Raw genomic sequence first — 25297 nt, 5'->3', positions numbered from 1 at the left:
AATAAAGAGAAGAGAAAAGAGAAAGGGAAAGGGATGAGAGAGAAAGAATCATTCTTTTATTCAGTGGGATATTTTTTTTAATAGGAAAAAATGGTTTGGAGTAGGTACAGTGCTCTCCAGGTCAAGACTCAAGGAGGTACTATAGCAACTCTAAAAATAAATTTGGCGTTGGGGGAGGCTGTTTGAGGTCTCTTTGTGTGTTTGCTCTCCAAAACTAGTTTTAGAGCATTTCCAGCAGATTAAGCAAATTTTGGTACTATTTGGAGAATAAACAGTGACTTTTACTTTTTAACTACTCATTTTTTCAAATACACTTTCCAACAAATTCTCTTTCCCATTCTCAATTTCATTTAAATATTATTTCTTCATTCATTATTTAATTATTTTTTAACTACACATTTTTCAACATTTTTTTATTCAATACCTGATTATTGTAATTAAAAAAAAAAAACATTTGAAGAATGAACAATAGCCCGTCAAACTTGATGAGCTACTATTTATGAGCCAAAAAAAAAAATTTCGAGTATAACGAGTCCATTGGAGACTATTTTTATGGTGCCATTCGCTATTATAGAGATTTTTATGTATTTAGCTACACCATTGGAGATGCTCTTAGAGAGCCTATTGAAGATGCTTTGATATTCCAAGGTGATGTAGGACAACCTAGGCTTCCCACCTAGATTAGTCCTACCGTAAACCTTAGGCTTCCCACCTAAGGTGTTTGGAATCACCACCAAACAAATCAATGCAAATAATCTCAATAATGATAATAATAGTCTGTAAAATACAAAAGGAACCATCTGGAGCTTTATATACAACTTCCAGGAATCATAATGATAAAGATAAACTCTCCTAAACAAATCCTAAACAATCTCAAATACTAATACGATAATCCTAACAATCTCAAATATGATAAACCCAAATAAAGATAACATAAATGATAAAGATAATCTCCACAGATGTGCCATCATGTGGTGTCCGCACTAACTCCCCTGGGGTGGGAGAAACTTGACCCCGTCGAGTAAAGCCTATAAGGATCAAGTGACATCAAAATAAACTCCATCAAGCCACAAGCTCACTGGATCAGCATGGCGTTTCCATCGACGCTCATATGTGCGAGTGATAAGAGGTAGAGATGAGGTGGTAGCAAGTGTATCCAAGTAAGCCTCCAAAAGAGCGGGATCAAGCTGCTGCAACTCCTCTCTAGTGATCCATGTACAGTCAGAATCAGGCTGTCCTCGCCAGTGAACCAAGAAGCGCTAAACTGTTCCATCCCTAGTGAAAAGAGACTGCTCATCCAAAATAACATCAATAATATCTTTATGTGCCTTTTGGAAACAAGATGGTGTAGGGCTAGGGACAGGGTTAGCCAAAGAAGAAGAGAAAGGATCATCAAAAGGGTCATAGGGAATAACTACTGGACCTTTAAAAGCAAGTAAATCAGCAATATTAAAAGTAGAATTAATACCATAATCTGAAGGTATATCAATCACATAAGCATTAGGTCCAAGTTTCTTTAATACCTTGAATGGGCCAACACTGCGGGCCTGCAGTTTCTTAATGGTTCCTGAAGGATACCGTTCAGGCCTGATATGAATCATAACATAATCTCCTACATCAAAGTCTACATGATGTCGATGTAAATCAGCCTGAGTCTTATACTTAAGATTACTAGCATGAATTCGTTTGTTGATCTCTTTATGCAACTCATGCATGTGACTAGCAAACTCTACTGCAGACACAGAAACCCTATCATGTAAAGACATTGGGAGAAGGTCTAAAGGTCTCCTAGGTGTATAACCATGAACAACTTCAAATGGGCTCATACCTATGGACCTATTGATTGAGTTATTGTAAGCAAATTGGGCTACAGGGAGTATAGATTCCCAAGTCTTACCATTCTCACCTATGAGACACCTTAAAAGATTTCCTAGACTCCTATTGACAACCTTAGTTTGACCATCAGTTTGAGGATGGTATGCTGTGGAGAATTTCAACTTTGTTCCCATCATGTGCCAAAGGGTCTTCCAAAAATAGCTTATGAATTTAACATCCCTATTTGACACAATTGATTTAGGCAACCCATACAACTTAACAATCTCATCAAAGAAAATCTTGGCTACCTTGGATGCATCAGAAGTCTTAGAGCATGGAAGAAAGTGAGCCATCTTAGAGAACCGGTCTATCACTACAAGGATGGAATCAAACTTCCTAAGGGTACGGGGAAGACCTAGTATAAAGTCCATGCTAATATCCTCCCAAGGACGGTATGGAACTGGTAAAGGAGTGTAAAGGCCAGTATTTTGCTTGCAATGCTTAGCCAATTGACATTGACGACATTGACCAATTATCTTGGCAACATCCCTCTTAAGACTTGGCCAATAGAATTGCCTCTCTACCTCTTCAATTGTCTTATCACATCCAAAATGTCCTGAAAGTCCTCCCGCGTGCACTTCCCAAACCAAAAAGTCTCTAACTAATGTGCGGGGGATACAAAGCTTATTAGCTTTAAAGAAGTAGCCATCTCGGAGGATAAAATCATCAACAACCTGAAGATGCTCAGTCTTAAGTGTAGTGTACACTTCTCCAAAATCTGGGCAAGATTCATACTCCTCTTGCAACTTTTCAAACCCTATGACTTTTGTGCTCATCACAGAAAGTAAGGTGACTCGGCGACTCAAAGCGTCAACTACCTTATTCTCAACACCAGATTTATGTCTCAAAACAAAAGAGAATCTTTGCAAAAACTCAACCCAAGGGACGTGTCAAGCATTTAATTTCTTTTGGGAATTGATGTGGCGGAGAGCATCATGATCCGAATAAATGACAAACTCATGGGTTGTCAAATAATGGCTCCAATATCTTAAAGCTTGTACCACAGCATAAAGTTCTTTGTCATATGTTGAATACTTTTTCTTAGCATCATTTAATTTCTCAATAAAGTAAGCTATAGGGTGACAATCTTGGCTAAGAACTCCTCCTATGCCTACACCAGACGCATCACATTCCACTTCAAAGACCTTATCAAAGTCTGGTAGGCGCATCACCGGTGCTTCTGTCTTCTTCTTCTTGATTTCTTGAAATGCTTTACCAGCAACATTTGATCATTGGAATTCGCCTTGCTTCATACAATTAGTGATTGGTGCCATGATTGTACTAAATCCACGTATGAAGCAGCGATAGAAAGTTGCAAGCCCATGAAAACTGCGAACCTCATTAATGTTCTTGGGTTCGGGCCAATCCATTATGGCCTTGACCTTTTGTGGGTCAGCAGAAACTCCTTTAGATGAAACCACAAAACCTAAGAAAATGACACTATCAATGAAGAAAGAGCATTTCTTTAGGTTGGCATACAAGTTTTCTCTCCTCAAAGTGGAACAAACTTGTTTAAGATGGTCCAAACGTTGCTCTTTTGAGTTACTATAAATGAGGATGTCATCAAAGTACACTACCACAAATTTGCACATGAAAGCCTTAGTACTCGTGTCATCATTCTCATAAAAGTACTAGGAGCATTTGATAACCCAAAAGGCATCACAACCACTCATATAGAACATCCTTTGTCTTAAAAGCAGTCTTCCATTCATCACCTGGGCGAATCCTAATCTGGTGGTATCCACTTTTCAAATCAATTTTCGAAAAGATTGTGGCTCCTGACATCATATCAAACATATCATCTAACCTAGGGATAGGAAAACGATACTTCACAGTAATCTTATTGATTGCGCGACTATCCACGCACATTCTCCAGGATCCATCTTTCTTTGGGGTCAAGAGTGCAGGGATTGCACATGGGCTTAAGCTTTCACGCACAAATCCTTTGTGCAAAAGCTCATCCACTTGTCTAACCATCTCATCATGTTGAGGAGGGCTCATTCTATAGTGGGGCAAATTTGGGAGTGCTGCTCTCGAGACAAGACCTATGGCGTGTTGAATATCATGCATAGGAGGCAATTGATTTGGAAGCTCCTTAGGGAAAACATCTTGGAACTCTTGAAGCATTGACCATACTTCTTTTCTTGGTTCTTCAAAGTTATCTAGTGCAATTTCCTTAACAACCATAGCAAAGATGATGGAGTCTTGATTGACAGCTCTTTCAAGTTCTTTTGGACTAATGAGGTTCATACTTTGCCTTTTGGGCTCTTCTCTAGCCTTACTTGCACTAACAAACTTAGTTTTGACTGGGTTAAGCTTAATCCTTTGTCCATTGTGCATGAAGGAACAAGAGTTCGAGCGACCATAAAGAGTGACATCTAAATCATAGACCCATGGTCGTCCCAAAAATGTGTCCTACATCCATTGGAATCACATCACATGAAATCTGAGCCTTGTATGAAAGGATATGAATAGGAACAAGACACCTATCCTTGATGGTGATAGATGAATCATCTACCCAACAAACCTTATAGGGCTTAGGATGGGCAACTAACTTCAAACCTAGGAGGGAGACAAGTTTAGAAGAAACTGCATTAATGCAACTTCCACTATCAATGATAACCTTGCAATTTGTGGTTCCACACTTGACAAAGGTTTGGAAGATAGTATTTCTTTTCCAATCATCACTTTCTTCGAACTGTGCTAGAGCACACCTAACAACACTCATTATAGGAGTATCAAGACTACCTTCATTGAGGTTATCAAAAGATGGTAGGGCTCTAATGAAGCTAATTGGGTGGAATCATCCTCTCCTATTTCTACAATGTCTTCAGTGTTAGGCTCATAGACTACTTCTTCTACCTCTTCCTCTCCATCTAATTCTTCAATCAACAAAGTCTTATTAGGACATTGGGTAGCCATATGACCAAAGCCTTGACACTTAAAGCACTGGATTCTAGAATTTGGCCTAAATGTCTCTCTAACCACACTCTTCCCTTTGTCTTCTGGGCGTAAGGGCCTATTGTTGGGATTGGGTCTAGTTTGAGGACCTAGTTGGTATTTACCCTGAGGATTTTCTTCTAAGTGTAAGGGTCTGTTGTTGAGATAAGGCCTATTTTAGGTACCTTGAAGGTATCTACCTTGGGGACCATCAAAATTGTTGCGAGGCAACATGCGATTGTCAAATCTCCTTCCACCTTGGGGCCTAAGGATCAGCTTTAAATCTTGCACTAAGGTATAAGCATCATCAAGAGTTGAGATTTGTCGAGCCACCAATTCTCTTTGAAGATCATAATTGAGACCTTTCCTAAATCTACTCAAGGTAATTGGCTCATCCTCAGTTGCATTGCTACGTATCCTGTACTCTTCAAATTATTCTACGTACTCAATAGCAGACCTATTGTCTTGTCTCAAATCATGCCATTGATCCAACAAGTTGCCTTGATGAGAGACTGGGAAGTACTTTTCATTGAGCTTGGCCTTCATTTCTTCCCAAAGAGTTATGGGTGATTGGCGGGTCTTACGGAGGTGGTTGACAACACTATCCCAATGGAGTTTTGCTCTTCCTACAAGTTTCATTTTGGCAAACCTAACCTTTCTATCCTCAGACAGGTCATACCACTCAAAAAAATGCTCCATCTCTTGCACCCAATCATTGTAGACCAGAGGGTTCCTAACACCATCGAAGGTAGGAGCCTCTACTTTGATATGCTTAACGGAGTTATCTTCATTGTCTCTATGGTCTTGCCTGGGGTAAGGGCCATGCCTATTATTATTTCTGTCATTATGTGCATTTTCCTCATCATACCTAGCCTTTAAGTGGCCTAGACAGGCAGTAAACTCTGCAATGGCTTGTTTTAATTCATCTTGGGGAGGAGGATCCATGTTTAGGCGGGATTGTGGACCAGACTGGGATTCAGAACTAGACTCTGATTTGGAATTAGATTGTTCTTCAGAACTAGTTACTAGACGACTACTACGCAAATGCATGCAAAGAGATCAACAAACTAATTCCAGCAAGTGAATAGTAAGGATAATACTCAAGTTAAATTATATGTGAAGAGAAGTCATGAATTCCATAGGTTGTTGCATTCAAGCAGTACTAGCTTCAACAAGAATTAAATTAAAAAGGACCTAATTATGACAATGTGATTAGGCTAGTTCAACCACTAATACTGAGAAGTAATTACTTTAAAGGATATATATATTTTTTTTTTGTGGAATTTTTTTTTTTGGCTAAAATAAAATGTTGAAAGAAAATAAACCAGCAGCTAAAATAATAAATTCATGTGAAAATTTAAGCAAAACAAAGGACAAAGGCAGTAGCATGTTAAGGTAAAGTTGAGGCACATAGTAAACATAATGATATTAAATCTGAAAGTGCATTTCAATCCATTAAGTTTGGAAAGTCCACACCTTGGTTGGGCTGACTTAACAATCTGGGCCTCACTGGACAGTGGGTCACACTACTAATCAATAGGGAAATTGGGCCTCACGTGTAGTGTAGTGGAAGTGGAAATTTGGCTTGTTGGTCTTCACTGGGACTTTCTTGAAGCTTCTGCTTGACCTGACTTGAATATATATATATATATATATATTTTTTTTTTTAAATTTTATTTTTAAATATAATAATACAATAAAGAAAGAACTAGAATATAAAGCTAAAGTCCTTATCTGCCAAGTTCAAACAAAACTAAACACTGAAACTAGAGAAAATAGAAACAACGGAAAACTAAAAGAGATAGCGGAGCAAACACAAAACATCTTTGGAGTTGACAGCGAAGAGGCGGCTGGGCTTGTCGGCGATGACTGTCAGCGGCACTCGAAGGTGGAGATCGGAACTAGTGAGTCAGATCTCAGAACCCGTGAAGCGGCATGGTGGGAGCGAAGGTGACAGCGTGTCGATGGCGGGTTGTGTGATGGCGTCATTCCGTTGATGGGATCAGCGACTTGGTGGTGGCTTTCAACTTTCTTGTTCTCAATCTAGCAGTTTGAAGTTGTGGATCTAATTTATTTATTTATTTATTTTTTTTCCGGTGGTGGTCCTAAAGTCGGGCACGAATGGGGGTCACAGGCTTGGAGGGAGTAGTGGGTTTCTCTGTTGGTTTTGGGATGAAGAATTCTTGTGGCCAAAGCGGGTATATGGTATAGATTGGTTCAAGTTCTGGTTTGCAGATCTCGTGAGGCAGGGACTTGGGTTGCTTTGGTTTGCAAATCTCATGGGGGTAAGTATTTGAGTAATGGCATGTTTGGAGGTTGATTTGTTTGTTGATGGTGAGTGTGGGTGTGGGATGTCAGTCATGATTTTGGTTGCTGAAAGGGAAGATCAGGTTTGGCTCTGATACCAAGTTGATGCAAGACAACCTAGGCTTCTCACCTAGATTAGTCCTATCGTAAAACCTTAGGCTTCCCACCTAAGGTGTTTGGAATCACCACCAAACAAATCAATGCAAATAATCTCAATAATGATAATAATAGTCTGTAAAATACAAAAGGAACCATCTGGAGCTTTATATACAGCTTCCAGGAATCATAATGATAAAGATAAACTCTTCTAAACAAATCCTAAACAATCTCAAATACTAATACGATAATCCTAACAATCTCAAATACTCAAGATAAACCCAAATAAAAATAATATAAATGATAAAGATAACCTCCATAGATGTGCCATCATGTGGTGTCCGCACCACAAGGTCAGCATAAGCTTTAGGTGAAAGTTTTGATAATTTGATAGTTAGAGGCAAGAGGGTGCCAGTCAATTAAGCTTTTACTCAAGATTTAATTCAAAGTATAGTTGGCTTCAGCTTTGCTAACTGACTACATTTGGACATTACCACACATGGGCCACCTCATTCAAGGTTTTCAAGCCATAATCCTGGGGTTTTAAAGAACAAGCAAAATTCCGCTTGAGGTTATTATCATCATTTTTTTTTTCAAGATCCAACAGTGATCCAAACTCAAAGTGGAAGGAGCCCAAAATAAGAGAAGGGCTGAACACCAACTGCAGCAAATACAACCCAAACATCGGAAATGCTACCGAAAGAATCTTTTGCAGCAAACGCAAATCTCAAAGGCCTAGTTGAAAATTTATTGTCAAAATACATAACCTTATATAAATTCAGTCTCCAAAGATAACCCTGTGTACCAAGTTTAAAAAGCTCTCAAATATTCCACTCACTGGGGATTCCACTTCTCAAACTGAGACTCATGACAATGTGGGTCCAGCCAATCCCTGGTAGAGCCCTTTGTCATGTTGCCGGTGGCTTTGCCACCACCCACAAGTTCTCTGAGACTCTCTAACTTATTCTCCCGACCTGTCCCACTGGTCCTCTCATCTGCTTCCTTCAATTTTTGCTTGAACCGCTGCTTACGACCAGCAGAATTTGGCTCTTGCTGCTTTGACTGCGAAGGAGGTGCTCCGTGTGGACCTAGGTAGATATTCTCTTCTTTTTTGGCCTGCAAAAGTGAACAAAACACAGATTTTAAAATACAGACTTAAATACATAATCTATAGACAATATTTTTTTTCTTTTCTTTGGTAATGAATAGTGTAGGATGACCTTTGGAGAAGGAGGTTTTGAGGCTTCTACTTCTGAAACATCAGTTTTACTCCGATCTAAGTCTCCTATTTCCAAGCTTGGAATCACGAATCCATCAGTGTCTGATGCATATAAAGGCCATAGATTAATGTCAGCACAATAAGAGACACCTTAAAAAATTTAGAGATGTTAAAGCTGATGACACCCACACAAACCCAATTTTTTTAAAAATTGATTAGTCACAAAAAAAGGTCACTGAAAAGTGAAAGAACATATTCATCATGATCACAGTTACCATCACATCTACTCACTATTACACTAACATATAAGGTTAAACTACCAAATCAATCTGTGAATACAAACTACAAGGGATATTATAACAAGATGAAAACACTCTCTCTCTCCAATATGATAATTACTAATGATGTAACAAGTAATGACACTACTAAAGACATTGTTCCTTGAGACAGTGATAGATGTTACACCTTCCACTCTTGCAGACCACAAACGGTCCACCTAATTAGTTACATGTCAATTCATCAGGTATGGCCTGTGAGAAGGCTGCATATTACTCCCATCTAAATGAACAATACTTAACGCCAAAGAAAGAAACTTAATATTTACTATACTTCAATTGGTAAACAGGATAAATGAGATTTTAACAATTAAAAAAATATCAAACTCAACTACAAATTAGAGCAATTCAAAGATTACAAAGACTCCAAATTTATCAAGTGCCACATGAAAGGCATTATGTTCTATGCTGAATCCTCTACTCATAACATTCTCTACTGAATAATTACTCATATTCTTACTATGTCTTCTAAAAGATGGAAAGACAGAGACTGCATAGCCATATCAACAAAAAAAAAGAAAAAAATGAAAATGGGAAACAACATATACATATATAGTAAATAATGAATAATTCATTTAATTGCTTAGGAAAAAGTGAAAGCGAAAAAGCACAGGAATGGATGATACAAATTGTCCTTGTGAAAAGATTAGCCCGTCAATGATTAATCACATAATAATCATCATGTGTGACCCCAAGACACAACAAACAAATTCAGAATCATACGTTAGAGTTATGAACATTAGGTAGTTATAAACTTCAAAGGACCAAGCTCATACACATGGAGTTCCAATCATCCTAATGTAAGATGTATGTGCAAACAAAGCTTAAAGATCACTAAGTCTAATTTATGGTCAATCTACTAAACCCACTAAATGAACTACAGGACATGAGTTAGTAAAAATATGTGGAAACGGCCCATTGAAACAATAATAAACTCTTCCGGGGACATAACAGCCTCCACTTTGACAGGAAACTCAAGCATAATTGCATTGCAAAAAACCATATATTAACAGATGATCTGACATTTATGTGTAATATAGTGCCAACTATAGCTCAGCGCATGCATGTAAGCAAGAAACATTGCATTTATGATGTTTCCCTCACACTAACAACTTAATCCTCAGCTAACTATATTCACCCATGTTCATTAGAATGGAAACTTATTTAACAGTATTATATTTATTCCCATCAAATAAACATAATAACATCAGGAATGAAAGATATCAAATCAGTAGGCCACATATTCTCAATTTCTTTTTCGTGACAATGAATAAACAACTTTTTAGGCATATACTCATTCCCTTCATAAATTTTAGGTAATATATAACTTCTGATTTCAGGTCCCTATTTCTTTCCCAGGTTCCATGATTTAGCTATATCAATAGATAAGAAATTATTTATTGGCCAAGTAAAAGACATTTTTGACACATTAGAGATGGTCATCTTTCTAATACAACAATTTAATCTCTTCAACTCTAATGTCTAAAGAAAACCCCTTAAAGTATTTCAACTTATCTACAATTCTTGTCAGAACAAAACTTTTCTGCAATTTGAAATGTGCAGACAGCTCCTGAGACAAAGTCAAATACTAAATACATTTTTTTTAAAAAAAAACCTCTAATGCCCACACATACCCAATTTAACACTGATGGGTTAAAAAGAAAAACTTTAACACAATGCAGTCCAAAACTGAGAAATCACACAATACAAACATGCCCAATTCCAAATATTCATGCAACACCAAACTCATAACTCCACCAATAAAAATCAATAAGACCCACAAATCCAAATCCAAATCACAAGCCCTGCGCATCAACAACTATACACTAACACATCCAATTGCAACGCCATCACCAAAAACCATGCATAGTGAAACTAACTGTTGCATGCAGTTTTGGTTGTGGCGTGTTAGTGTAATAAAAAAAAAAGCATAGTGAAACCAACAATTTTCAAATGAAATACTACACTCATAACACAATAGCATAATTGAATAATTACGTCAAGACATGTAGACATAAATCCAGAAAACCCAAAATACAAAAACTTTCCTCTTCTTTCCCACATTTTCTCAGCAACCAAATAATGGGTTAGTGACAAAATCTTTTAAAAAAAAATTAAAAAAAAAAAAAAAAAAGTGATACCCCACTCATCTTCTTCTTCAACTGGAGGAGTGGTTGGCACTGTAGACGGATCCATGAGACGCTGATGATCATGGATTTCAACGGTGCCTCAGGGCGCTAAAGCCCAGAGAGAGAATCACAATCTCACGCCCAATAAGAAACCAAAAAACCTCAGAGCGAGCTTCTGAGCCGTCCGATTCACTACACAACGCAAAGTTCAGAGCTTTATAGTGAAAAACCCCAAAGAATCAATCACTCCCAACCCCAAATTTGGAAGCTTTGTACTAATTCGATTTTAAACCCTAACCCTAGATTGCTCCTACTAGTCCCAATTTGGATTTTAATTTCTTATCACCGAATATGCCCCTATAGTTTTGGTTTACGTTGTTGGAAGGCACTGAGGGTGATTTCGTCATTTCAGGGATTGCTGGAATTTAGTTGACTTGGTTTTTTTATGCTTGATTAGTGGTGGTGATTTGGGCTTGATGAGAGAATATGGAGCACCTGGCATTGATACATCTGCATGGAGATTAATTTAATACAGCAAGGGAAGTGTTAACGGATATTTTAAGTACATTAGTTTAAAAAACATTTTTAAAAACTTTTTATGGAAAAAGAAAAAAATATGATTTTTATATTTTTAATAAAAGTGATATTAAAATTTTTCTAAAATGGTTTATTAATTATTACTTTAAGGATATCGATTAACATAACCCATAAAGTAAATCAGCAACACAAGATGTTTGTTTTATTATTTTTGTTTTCAAAATTGTTTAGGTAATTTAGTGTGATTGATGTATATTAAAAAAAATTCTAAATAAAATAACCTATGAGAATGATGATGCATCAATCAAAACTAACAAGTTGTGCAAAATATTGTGTTCATAACATTCTTTTTTTAATTATATAATATTGTTTTCTAAATTTAAAAAAAAAATGTTTTTCTTTATCATAATTTAGATTTTTTTTTTAATTTTATAATTTGATAGTTAGAGTGGGAGAATTTGAATCTTGAATATCCTTATTAAAAACATCTGAAGATGCCAACTAGTTAACTAATAAAGCTCTTAACAAGTAAATTTTAGATTTAAGTACGAGTAGACATGTTAAGTGTAGTTTATGGTCTATATGATAAGGTTAATTTATTTTTTTCTTTTCTATTTTTTTTTTAAATACTCATAAAAAAAGAGATTTATTAAATGATGAATTTCATAAATATCTTTATTTTAAATTTATAATAAAAAAATTTAAATGATTTTATTTGCTAATAGATTTGGGCAAAATAGCTAGATTAATTATTTTTAACAAAGTAAGAAACTAAATTGACAAAAATTAAACCTTAAGAACTATTTTGACAATTGAAGTACAAGTCAATGTACTAAATTGAATTTTAGCCAAATTTCTATAATTTTTTTTCATAAAGTTGATGATGTGCCTTTTTTGTGATTGGTGCATAATATAATTAATTTCAATTGTGGAATCATGTAAAAGTGGTGAACCAATCAAAACTTGTATCCTTAACAAGTTACAAAAAAAATCTTGTAAAATTTTTTAACTCTTGACATTATTCTTTATCAAAATTCTAAATTTTACCAAGAGTAGACATACTAAACACGGTGTATTGTCTATGCGATACAATTCAAGGTTTTTTTGATCAAAATAAATGGTCATTTGAATTAGATTAATTTTTTTTTTTTCAATTTTTAACTTATTTGTTTAAGTATAACCTTTTAAATTCTCATTATTTTTAGTTACAACTATCACTTTCATCAGATCAACAAAAAACTAATCTCAATGCATACTAATATCAAATTTTAAAATAATATTTATGTTGATTTTATATTTCAATATTTAATTACCTTAGTTTTTTTTTTTTTAGTAAACAGTAATGCTTATTAGAACACACACGAAAATACTAATAATAGTGTTTTAAACAAAATTTATAATACATTACATAACCAGAGTACAACTACAAAAAGTTTAACCTTTGTAGTTGTAGACTATGATTATAAACAACGGACACTAAATACACACAACCAATATGGGATAAATATCCTCATTTAATTATCTTAGCTGAATTATCTATTTGGATACTTCATTTTCCCTTGATGCGTACACACTATTATTTATTAAATTAAAGTTTATGTTTTATTTTTTTAACTGTGGTATTGAGTACTCATTTACTTATCAAAAAAAAGAAAGAGAAAAAGAAAGAGTAATCATTTTAATTGGACTTGATTTTCCTCGACAAAAAAGAAAAAAGAAAAAGAAGGGACTTGACTACCCAACATTTGTTATCAGCAAAATAATTGGTAGAACATAAACAAATGTTTTTTATTTACAACCAATTGTTGAGGTACAAGACTTAAGACTTTTAACAATCTAAACTCGCCTCAAATCTATGTCATGACGTTTAAACCCAATTTAGTACAGTTTTAAATTTTTAATGGGTAAACTCTAAACAAGTAAACATCCTAAATTCCCAACCCTTAGAACATAATGCAGAAATACTGACGATCAGTCCCAAGTGACAAAGTCAGAGCACATAGAATTGCCAAACCCTAAATCGTTAGGAGCTGTTTTAGTATAAGATATTTAAGAAGTAAGCATTAATTAATGTTACTCAAATTATAATAGAGTAGATTAAGAAGATGAAGTTGATAATGAAACCAGATTCTCAAAAAAAAAGTTGATAATGAAACCTCAGTGGAGGTCAATATCTAAGTGGGACCTAGTGATTCTCACTACTTTAATTCCTTCGGTGGAAAATAAGGAATGTGAGTTTCGAGTAAATTAATTGTGTGGCCACCGACACGTTAAAGATTCAATTGTTTTTTAAAGATATCTTAACCTGACTCGAACAGGAATCAAGTTAATCTTATATATAGTGTGTGCTTAAATACCATTTATTTTACTAAAATTAAAAAATTATTGCTAAAAATACTATAGATAAAGATAAAAGTTAGTTGAAATAGTATAGTGAGACCTATAAATAGTACTAAAAAGTGCACTGAAACCCCTGAATAGTAACAAAATAATCTGAATAGTGAAATAATTTTAATTTTTAATCCTAACCCAAAATGCACCCATAGTATAAAAAGATTAAAAGAAAGAGAAGAAGAAGCTAATCTTATATATAAAAAAGTGTGTTAAAAAGTGGGTTAGATTTCTATAGTATTATTCCTTGTTACGCATGGTAATAATTAAAGTCATTATCTTGTCCCTATTAGGATTTCTCTTTTGCATATTCTATAATCATAAACTTGAGAATGCAGCATGAGTCAAGCAAATTGTTCTGAGTGGTAAAAATTCATCTAATGGATCATTACTGCTGTTTTTTGCTTGAAATGACAAGAGTAAAACTATAAGGAAAAATACTATTATTACATTATGAATGACATATTAAAATGTCCACAAATGCTGCTGCCTCATCTTACTTTATATTGTCCTTAGTGACGTGAGGCGTTTTAGTTAACATCATGAACAATTTTTTTTTTTTTTTGGTAATTCAATAGTATTTTACACTATCCCCCAAATTAGGACAATATTTTATAGATTAAATTACAAATTACCTCCTCTAATTATGAAATATTTTTAATTCAGTTTTTTAAGTTTATTTTATTTTCATTTTAGTTCTTTAATTTTAATTTTTTTTAATTTAATTATTCTATCTAGTTCTATTTGCCGTTAGTTTTAGTAATTTTTACTTTAAAATATGTCGTTTTAGTGGATGTAATAGCTAGGGCGGATTGGATGAAAAGACTATATTGAAAATGAATACAAGTTACGTAACCAAAAAGAAAAAAGGAAAAAAGAAAGAAAAAAAAAAGAAAGAAAGAAAGAATAGAAATTAAAGGACTAGAATAAAAAATATGAAACTTAAAAAATTGACTCTAAAAACCTAAAACCACTCAAAGTCAAGGGTTCTAATTTGTAATTTAGCCTATTTTATAATATCAAAAACATATTCTTCTCAGTTTCTCATAAATGAAGAGGAATCTTATTTATTTATTTATTTATTTATTTTTTGAGAAACGAAGAGGAATCTTAATTGGAACATAAATATTAGAGTGCATACCTTTTTAATTTATCTTTAAACTAGGGTAATGTCACCTTCCACTAGCTTTTGTCATTGCGTTAAGAGAGTCACAGTTAAAATGCACCCAAGTCTCCACAAAAAAAAGCACCCATGTTGTTAGTGATGCCTTGTTACCTGGACATGGATTAACAAGACTTTGACAGCATATATTTTGAATTTTTATTTATTTTTATTTTTAATAATCATAATTGCTTTTCTTGCACGGGAAAATGATTAGGCTGAGGAAATGTTTCAACAAAATAAAGTGGAAAAATCTAATAGGGACACTTCTTTTTTGCTGTCAATTTTTCTTTTTGCTATGCGTTTTTGCCCATCTACTTTTTTTTTTTTTTACCTTTTCCTTTCGTCTTTTTCCATAATTTTGCCTACTCACTTCAAACAATTCAAACTTCTAAAGAATTTTTTCAATTTCAAATGCGATCCTTAACATAACATAAGCTTATGAGTGCTTTGTTATGGTCACATTTTGGAAAGCACCTTTTTTTTTAATAAAAAAAATATATTTTTATGAAGATTTTTTTAGAAGCAAATTTGACATTTTATGTGATGACATTTATAGTGGAACCTTTTTGCTGTCAAAATTTGTTTCTCCTATGCATTTCTCCCATCTACTTTCCCTTTTTCTTTTGTCACTTTCCAAAATATTTTGGACCTTAGATGGAACCTTGACATGCAATATTTATTTTATGCATTCAATGTATGGATTCTTCCCCTTTCAGGGTGTGTGAATTTCATAGTTGTGCAGAACTCGGTCATTTTAAAAGGAAAGATGCTTATATCAAGTGCATGAAATATATACATTATCCTTAACATGACATAGAATTGCTTTGTTTATTATGTTTTGGTCACATTTTGAGAGAACCTGTTCTTTTCTTTTTTCCTGTTTTGTTCTGTGAAGCCAATTTAGCAATATTTTGGGATGAAATTTAGTGGAATATTTGTATCAAACTAACTAGATGACACCTCGTAAATAGATTATCGAATGCATGAAATTTTCAAATTAATGCAGCGGATACTTTGCACCTGCCCCTTTTATCAGCTCTGTTTGCTTGTGAGAACAAAGGAGTAGTGGAACCTGACCAAACTAGCCGAAAGGTCTCTTCAAGGAAATGGGCTTCCACTAAAAACTTGGAGGATAAGTAGAAATAGAAATGTACCTCCAATTGATGGCTTTTAATGCAGACAGTAGAAAATGGGTCATAATCAGTGGGCACAGTTCTCTTTTATAATTGGATTTCTGAGTTCTGACAAAACTGCAGGGTGCTATTATTTCGAGTCAAGCACTAATTTTTCATTTCTACAGATATTTGGCCGGCTTTAGAATAGTGTTGTGAAACCCCAAAAAAATAAAAAAATAAAAACTGATTAATTGATGTTTGTTTACTGGGAAAATTTGTTGTACACAAAAGGTAATCTTTAAGGAAAATTGACTTTGAAGTGACCCTTTTGAGTATATTGACTTTTTTTGTTTGGTTGTGAAAAAGATTAAAGTGACTAGTAAGGATTTTCCTTTTTATATTATTTTATTTATTTACCTTGAAGTACTGTATATGGATATCTCGTTTCTGCTAATGGGTTTTGTTTTGAAGGGTCTCATCGTGCCATGTGGGGAGCACAGATGTGTTGTACATGATTTGGTAATTCCTAGGCTTTGAGGTTGTAAAATGATAATGGAAAACAAGGGTTTTGCTTCTTTCAAGAGAATCAGTTGCAGATAAGACCAGACTGTTTGGTGTAAGAGAAAACAAAAAAAATACCATATTTACTAGGTCTTTAAAGTAAAGGCTGTGCAAGGGAGGGAAACTAAAGGGGCTAGTAATTTCAGTGCCAAAGTCTTACCAGAGCTCATTACCATAGGGTTACTTGCATTTTTCCTTGGAAGCTCAGTCAGGTAAATGCAGCTGGTCTTGTTCTATATTCATGTCATCTTTCTACTTGGGATTGATTGTTCAACTCACTCCCATTTCTGTTGCTCATTTCTTGATATATGAGCAACAATATTAGTTTATAAGAAAAATTAAAGTTTGTTACTTTTTTGCTCCAGAAAATCTTTTAGCTCTGGAAAGTCTCTTTTGCTACCCCTAAAAGTTTCTACTTGGTTAGGTCCTTCTCTTTCATCTTCTTTGATGAGTATATGAAAATGGAAAAACCAGCTGAGAATCAAATCTGTTCCTTAATGTGGTTTTCCAGAACCTCATTGCTATGTGTTGCAGTCCTTGTTCCAGTCTTTGCTTACTTTCTCAGTTTTGGGTTCTATCCCTCCCTTGTTACCATTCCAATTTTGGTTCTATCAACTTTGTTTGTTGTCACATTCAGAAAGAAAAATGTGATTTTGGATGAGAATCCAGTCCAAGATGAGGGTCACATCTGTGACCAGAAACACCTACTTGGAAAGGAAGTTGGTCAGACTCAGACACCACAGCCACTTCTAGAAACAGCAATCCAACCTGAGGTTACCCAACAAAATGAAGTTGGTGTGATGCATGAGTACAAAGTTGAGTCACCCCCAGATACTCTTTTTCCTTCAGACAGTGAAAGCAGCAATGATTCCTTAGTTGGTGAAAATTTTGAGGTCAATTTGATGTGTTCCAACCATATGGATCAAGATCTAGCAATCTCAGATGGTTCAGTTTCTGATGAAGATGATGATAGCCTCATTGAAATCTCCCTCCCAGGCAGCAAGTCTGGTGGCCTAGATGAAGAGCCAAAGCAAAAGGCACAATCAAATTTGCCAGATCTCTTGCCAGAGTCTATTTTTCAGCAGCAAGGCTTAATGGAACTCCTAGCAGAGATTAATGAGATGAATGAGGAAGAAAATTTGATAGAGATTGACCTTTCAATGGGCTCCATCAATCAAGTGTTCCAAGGTTAGAGATTGAAGAATGAGTTGTCATTATCAAGACTCAAGAGGTCAACATGTTCTAAATTTTGATCTCCATGAATGATGCTTAGATTAATGGATAGGGTTGCTCTTCTTTTTTTAATTTTTATTTATTTATTTAATGCTGAACCTTATGAAAATATTGCGTTTTCATTAACTTGGCTTTCTCTGAAGGCTTCAATTCTGATTAGTAAAGCATGCCTACCACAGCCTTTTTGTAACCCCTTTAAAGTTTATATATCAAAATTCCATTTCATTATGTATTTGTTGTATATGTTAGAGTTTTTGGAAGTAGCTTTTTGACAAAAAGCTTATTTACTAGAAGTAGATTAAAGTATAATTATACATAAACATGTGAAGCTTAAAAATAAGAATTTTTTTATTTTTATTTTTAGGAAACATTAAAAATAAGAAGTTGTATATAAATAAATAAGCTAAAATGTTAGAAGAAAACTCTGTTTTCAAACGGACACTAGACATAAACAAAGCAAAATAATCTTGTCTGTGGAGACTTTTGCTAGGCAAGGAGCCCCACTTGCATTTGCTTTTGAATGGTATCAATTTCTTTTGTTCTTTCATTTTCACTTTTTTCATATCCTTTCCCATTATGTGCATAGGCACCAAGGACCCAGGCTATGATCTTGGATGCAGTTGCTTATCATTAAGAATGTAATGTCGTGAGCCACATAGTGGAAGAAATTAACCATGAGTGTTTGAGACAAATGAGGTTGGTATGTTTGTCATGTTACCCAGCAAGTGACACTTTGGAAACAGAATTGGTCCTTGAATCATTTGAAAGAAGCTTGAGACTGTGTAACATTTATAATCTACTTTCACTAGTCACAAACATTTTCATTATCTATGTTCTTTACTTGTTAGATGAAAGTGATCTAATCCTGATCTTCTAGTAGGAATTACCCTGATGAAATAAATAGTGTAATTGATTCAATCACATATAAGGTTGGCAACAACCTTCCCTTTTCTTTTTTGAGCTGTTCCAAAGCTGCTATATGATTGAACCAATTACACTATTTACATAATGGCAACTCCAACTAAATATATACCTAGTTCTTTCCTTAACTCTTCATTGAACATGTTGTATTTTATCATACTCACGGTTATCACACCATTAGGAGCTGAATTGTAATATACACAACTAAGTTTTTCCGACTATCTTGCAATAAGCTCAACAAAAGTAATGCTTTTACCTCATCATCTACACAAGTTTAATAATAGACTACTCATGTAACACCTCTTTGAAATCACTTAAGTGCTCGGCAACCCTTTGCCTATTCATATACTCCATATTCAGAGTCCTTACCATCAAGGCTTTATTTTTCGTTCTTGCTCTCATAAAGACTTTTTTTTTTTTCATCCAAAGATTATATAGGTATCAACTTCTTTGGCCACATGGTGGAAAACACATTCATCACCGGTTTTAGTTGATGCTTTCACTTTCATTCCATTCGACTTAATAGGCTCAAACAATTCTTTATAAATTTGTTTTATATAAAAAAATCTCTCTTCTAGCCTTTTCGAAACTGTAAATTTATCATTGTACTAGAATATTTCTCCGTATAATTTACACAAAAATATTCACACCAAACTGTAAATTGATTCCTTTTTTCTCAACAATATCACTTGTTGAGAAAAAAAGGAATCAATTAATATAAACAAAAGGCCACAAAATATTTCATCATCCCTCTTTGTGCAAGCAAATTGAATGGACACTCCAAATAAATTAGCCAAGCATAATAAAAATATATAAACAAAATAAAATAAAAACCAATAAAATTCCACAATTAGGACATTAATTTTTTGTGCGGAAAAACCTTCTACAACAAGGGAAAACCATTTTAATCCATTAAAAACTTCCACAATCAAATAATGAGTTTACATCAATCATCTCTATGATAAACCCTAGATGCTAACAAAATATCAAGAATTAACCATTCTTAGATTACAGCAAATATTCATTCAAACTAATGCGGATTCTAACAATAACAAAAAGCTGAAATGACCTTTTAATTTGACCTGAAAGGATTTTGGATATTTTTTATTTTTTTCTTCTTCTCATTTTCCTTCTCTATCACACTCGGGTTCGAATACATATTATTTCTCTCACAATTCTTTTAGTTTTCCTTTGTCTCACTAAAAATAAGTAGCTTTTTTTTTTTTTTTTTTGAGAAGAAAAATAAGAAACAGTTAGTAATGTTAACTTTGAGACATACACACGTACGTATCCACAACACTATTTTTTTTTAATGAGATAGTGACTCTCATATACAATAATTATTTTATGAGTTTGATATATGAAAAAAAAGTTAATGAATGTTCTGCTTGTGGCATTGATCTAAGAAATATATATTTTTTTTACAATTTTTTTGTATTTCCAATAAAAGTGGTATAAAAAATTTCCTAAAATAATCCATTAACAAATGCCCTAAAGTGACTATTAATATTTGAAATGTGAGCATTTGCAATAGCTCTTGCAAAAATTCATGTCTATATTAGTATAAAAACCTACTTTTTATTTTTTAGATACTTACTTTTTTAAACACTCCATGTCAAATTATTCATTTTACACTGTATTTCATTAACAGATTGTAAAAGTGACTATTGATATTTGAAATGTGAACATTCATATCAGCTCGTGCAAAAATTTATGTCTATTTTAGTATAAATTAAAACCTACTTCTTTTTATGTTTTACATAATCACTTTTTTAAACACTCCATGTCAAATTATCTATTTTACACTATATTTTATTAAAATATTAATTTTTTAATTATTTTTCTTTCTTTATATACAATCGCCACCATTCACTCTCCTCAAAATATGTAAAAAAATAATAAATAATTAAATGCCAATATAAATTTATATAGTTACATATATTTTTACATAATTTTGTATAGTCTAATGTTGTTAAATTTTGGGCTTATAATCGGAGAAAATGTGATATTTTCCTATTATATGTGAGTGCTCTAATTCACGACATGGAGATTGGAGAGTCGGACATGCATGGATGACAAAGTCTTGATATTGGAATGAATCTTGGTCAAAGCGTTGGCCCCATATGACTTTGAATTAGTCAAGTATATAGTATACCACACGATACGCGTAAATTCAATGCATTTGTCATCGGTGGGGCTCTCCATGGACTAAACAAGAGTGCAGTCTACGATCAATACAGTAATATCTAGGAAGTCTGTTGAGAAAAGCTCCACTTGGTTTGGACGAAACCTTCTTGCACTCTATCCCAATCCTCAAAAACTGGCCATTGAGCCTCCCTCAATAGCTATGCGGAGTTGGTTGAGAAATCATTTCTTTACAAGGATTAAGGAAAGAGAAGAAAGAGAAAGATTAGCGTTTTTTGAGAATGGAAGCAAGCTATTGGAGAAGCTGATTGTCTCTTGCAATGGCAAGCCTATTCCCGTCCGTAGCTTCTCCGCTCAACAGCTCTGCCTAGCTACCAACAACTACAATAATCATTGTGGAATACGTTGGTGCAAGGGCTCTCTTGAAGGAAGAGTTGTTTTCGTTAGGCAATTTCCTAACTCGAAAATTTTGACCGATTGTGTCATCAATGATTTAGCAATCTCTGCAAAGATGTGTGCTCACAGTAATGTATTAAAGCCTATAGGGTGTTGTCTCAACACTCCATGTCCCATTTTAGTGTATGAATTTGCTGCAAATGGTATCCTTTCAGATCGAATTTATGCCTCTCGTGTCACTCAACGATACCATGATCAGTCCATGGCGTGGGCAAGCAGGTTAAAGATTGGAAGGCAGATTGCTCATGCAATTTCCTATCTCCATACTGGCTTCTCTAGACCTGTCATTCACATGGGTATACATATGGATAGTATCTTATTAGATGAACATGATGTTCCCAAATTGTCCAACTTTTTGGCTTCTAGATTAATCCCTGAGGGTGAAACTGATGTGGAAACTAATGGCAATGTTTGGTATTCGAGGTTCAAAACCCCTGAGATTAAAGCAACAGGTAAGGCAACAGAAAAAACTGATGTATATTACTTCGGTAATCTTCTTCTAGAACTTTTAACCGGAGAGGATTCTTATAATATAAACAGATTGACAATTGACAAGAAATCTAGTTTAATAGACTACATGCATAACCGTGCTGAAGGTTATTGCATAAACAAGATTGTGGATCCTACAATCTTGGCAGTAGAAGGAGGTGCTAATTTAGAGCTGCAATTACAAGCTGTGCTGCAGCTTGCCTTAACATGTACAGAGGAAGACCCATGAAAAGGCCAACAATGGTAGATGTCACCAAAGCACTCAGGCGGATTGAGAGGTTAGTTCCATGATAAGTTATTTTCTCACTTGATTGATCCCAAGTTCCTTTCCAACTATCAAATATTTGACGTGTCGTATTTACCAAAAGGATTTGGTCTTGTATGATAGCTCTGTTATGCTTGGAAAATAATGTAGGCTGTTGTTGTGAGGGCTTGTAACGGGGCATAAGATATTTGAAGGTGAGAAGTTTCAAGGTCTTGTTATCAACGATATGTAAATTAGTTGAGAATATATTGGGGCCGGAGAATGAGACCACGCCACGTCTTTATTTCAATAAAATCAGTATTTCTTTTGCAAATTAAAAAAAAAAAAAAAATATTCCAATGATGTAAATATCAAGTCTGCCAATGTTTCTTTGCTTTTTGAAATACTTTCCTTCTTGTTTATTCAATTCTTCTTTTAAAACCAGTGCCGTGCCCGTGAGCATGGTTTCACGATTCCAAGGCAAAAAAAAATTATACCATTTCTAAGACTCGAGCGAACTGAGTTTGTAACAGATCATAAGGTGCCCACACTGCATCCAAAGGGCAAGGCCGGTTAGCATCGAGTCGAGCCCATGGCTTGCCTTTCCCAATCTAATGCAAGAGACCCACTGGACCAGGATGCAAATCTCTACACAACCCATGAAAGTTGTCCCCACCAAGACCATGCTGGTTCCACCTGTGGTCCACTGGGGCTATGTTTCCAGTAAAAACCAACAAAAGTGGTGGCAAAGAACCCAGCTTGTAGATCCGCATTCGCTTCTGGAGCTCCATCCATTCCGCTATCTTTGTTGTGTAGTCACAGCTTCTCCGCCGCTCAAAATACCAAAATATAGAAAAACCCATAACAAATCAAGTTATTAATGTCCCAAAAAAAATCCAAACCATCAATAATTCGAAATCCAAACTGGGAAAAATGGCAAATCATGAAAAACAAACCTTGGAATCGTGAAACCATGCTCACAGCAGCTCTGGCATGCTTACAAGCTCCAGCAATGAATCCGGTGACTTGTGTGATGGTGTGCATCGGTGTGTGGTGGGGTGGAGGTTTGGGCAAGAGGAAGCAGAGCTGCGAAGGAGATTTTTCAATTTGGTCTGATCAGTGTTTGTGATTTGGGATTTAAGAGTGCTGTTATCGTCTGCGTTAAGGTGTTTTTGGCTTTTACTGAAATAATGATGTGGCGTGATCTCATTGGCTGGCGTAAAACACCAGCTCTGGACCAAATTTATTCTCAAATTAGTTTTGGCTGCTATGGTTTATCACATCTGGAACAGAGAAGTGCAAGAGTTCACAATGGCAATGTTAACATCTGAAGAGGCAATATTGCAGTGTTTGAAACTAGAATTCTCGTATTGATTTTTGTGGTTGTTATTGAGTGCTTTGGGAGTATATTCTCTCCCTCTCACATAGAGGTGGGCCCCATGTAAGAGGGAGGGAGAATACTCCCAAACTACCTAATAATTTTCTAAGTTTTGTAAGGGAGTTAGGAATTCAATTTTAATCAAAATGTTGTGTTGGAATTGGGTAATAGCTGGTTCTGTTTATGTTTCGTTGGAAAAATTAGATCTTGTTGTTACTTATTACTAGTTGCAGACCTATGTGATGCGTAGGAATAAATAATTATTTTGTAATTGTAATATAATGTATTATTTGTTTTGTAAATTTTTTGAAGATAATTTGTTCTCCTTAAAAATTAAGCAATTTCTTTTCAGTCTAATTAGGTTTACTTGAATCTACACAATCAATGTCGGTCTCTTTGGTTCATTTTGGACTAATTGAGCATTAAATTGATTCTTTTTGTAGGTTGCTTATTCAAGTTTAACTCAAAATTTTATTTTATTTTTCCTTAATTTTTGGGTTGAAAAGTATGAAATTTTATTATATTTGGACTAAATTCTTTAGTTTCTAGTTAAAAATACAAAAAAAAAAAAAAAAAAAAACACATTAGAAATTAAAAATATGAGTACTAAAAATGCAATAAAATGATAAATATTCAAAAGTTCTATTCGGTCTATATTGGTTTTATTCAGTCCACTTCGGTCCTATTTGGTCTATTCTGTCCTTTTTGGTCCACTTTGGTTCTCTTAGGTCCATTGTGGTCCTATTTAGCTCATTCGGTTCACATTGGTCCTATTCTGTCCACTTCAGTCCAATTTGGTCCATACTTTAATCCACTTCAATCCTATTCGGGCTATTCCGTCCAATTTGGTCCTATTCGGTGCATTCTATCCACTTTGATTCTATTCAGTCCACATTATGGTCCTATTTAGTCATTTTGCCCACTTTGGTTCTATTCAGTTGACATTGGTTCTATTTGGTCCACTTTAGTCTTATTTGGTTTGATTTGGGCCTATTTAGTCTATTATGTCTACTTTGGTCCTAATTTATCCATTCTTTCTTATTTGGTCCTATCCGGTCCACTTCAGTGCTATACGATTCACGGTTCACATTAGTCCACTCTATCCTATACGGTCCACCTTAGTCCTATATGGTCCACTTTGTCATATTTGGTCCACTTTGGTCCAATTCGGTTCACCTTGTTCCAATTCGGTCCTATGCTGTTCATTCGGTCCACTTCATTCTATTTGGTCCAATTTGATCCATTTGTGTCCACTTCGGTCCATTTTTGTATACTTACATATAGGGAAAAGTCAAAAAGATGTTTGGGTTGAGAGCACCTATTCTAAATCCAAATTTGTTAAAAAAATATATAGCTCTCAAAATTGTAATATCTAAAATCATGGATATTGAATTATTTTTATGTGCTTTAGAGGAAATAAAATTCTCTAAAGTAAGAGTTCATATGAACAATGTAACAAAGACCAAGTAGACAATTGATAAGGTAACTCTTCCTCCAAAAGAATTGAAAACATAACTAAAAAAATGTTAACAGTTTATATCTAAAAAAATGTTGCAATTTGATGCAATAACTTGGAACAATCATAGCTTCTAGCCCAACTTTTATTAAGGAAGGAGAGGGAGATTAAGAAGGCTAGCTAGCAATGGCAAAAATCTCCTTAGAAGGCTACTACTATGTGCTGTGTATTTTGTTATTAGTTTTCTCCAATATTTCAATACTTTTTCTAGTAAAAAATTGTAATATTTAGTGTCCTATTTTGTA

General features: G+C 34.4%; 3 protein-coding genes across 3 annotated transcripts; 2 read left to right on the top strand and 1 right to left on the bottom strand.

Moving 5' to 3' along the window:
- Window positions 1-7902: 7902 nt before the first annotated feature.
- On the bottom strand, window positions 7903-11253 carry LOC126694355 (uncharacterized). Its single transcript, XM_050390589.1, has 3 exons — window positions 10914-11253; window positions 8439-8539; window positions 7903-8334 (listed from the first exon to the last, which is right to left on the bottom strand). The coding sequence occupies exons 1-3, from the start codon at window positions 10966-10968 to the stop codon at window positions 8053-8055; spliced, it is 438 nt and encodes a 145-aa protein (XP_050246546.1). The 5' UTR covers window positions 10969-11253; the 3' UTR covers window positions 7903-8052.
- Window positions 11254-16379: 5126 nt separating this feature from the next.
- Window positions 16380-18137, top strand: LOC126694354 (uncharacterized). Its single transcript, XM_050390588.1, has 2 exons — window positions 16380-16882; window positions 17036-18137. Exon 2 carries the CDS (start codon window positions 17126-17128, stop codon window positions 17861-17863), a length of 738 nt encoding a protein of 245 aa, XP_050246545.1. The 5' UTR covers window positions 16380-16882; window positions 17036-17125; the 3' UTR covers window positions 17864-18137.
- A 3034-nt stretch (window positions 18138-21171) lies between these two features.
- LOC126695756 (serine/threonine-protein kinase ZRK1-like) lies at window positions 21172-22143 on the top strand. The gene has a single exon (XM_050392576.1). It carries the CDS (start codon window positions 21172-21174, stop codon window positions 22141-22143), a length of 972 nt encoding a protein of 323 aa, XP_050248533.1.
- The last annotated feature ends 3154 nt before the right edge of the window (window positions 22144-25297 follow it).

The sequence above is a fragment of the Quercus robur genome, chromosome 8 (assembly GCF_932294415.1).
Source record: "Quercus robur chromosome 8, dhQueRobu3.1, whole genome shotgun sequence".
Classification (NCBI taxonomy): Eukaryota; Viridiplantae; Streptophyta; class Magnoliopsida; order Fagales; family Fagaceae; genus Quercus; species Quercus robur.
The sequence above is the reverse complement of the archived record's forward strand: the minus strand, read 5'-3'. Positions and strand labels throughout refer to the sequence as shown.

What these genes read in the sequence shown, in the direction of transcription:
- LOC126694355 (XM_050390589.1), bottom strand. Translation starts at nt 10,968, where the DNA reads ATGGATCCGTCTACAGTGCCAACCACTCCTCCAGTTGAAGAAGAAGAT. An exon ending in TGAAGAAGAAGATGAGTGGG is followed by an intron (nt 8,540 to 10,913) that starts GTATCACTTTTT and finishes TATATGCATCAG; the next exon opens with ACACTGATGGATTCGTGATT. An exon ending in CAAAACCTCCTTCTCCAAAG is followed by an intron (nt 8,335 to 8,438) that starts GTCATCCTACAC and finishes TCACTTTTGCAG; the next exon opens with GCCAAAAAAGAAGAGAATAT.
- LOC126694354 (XM_050390588.1), top strand. Translation starts at nt 17,126, where the DNA reads ATGAAAATGGAAAAACCAGCTGAGAATCAAATCTGTTCCTTAATGTGG.
- LOC126695756 (XM_050392576.1), top strand. Translation starts at nt 21,172, where the DNA reads ATGCGGAGTTGGTTGAGAAATCATTTCTTTACAAGGATTAAGGAAAGA.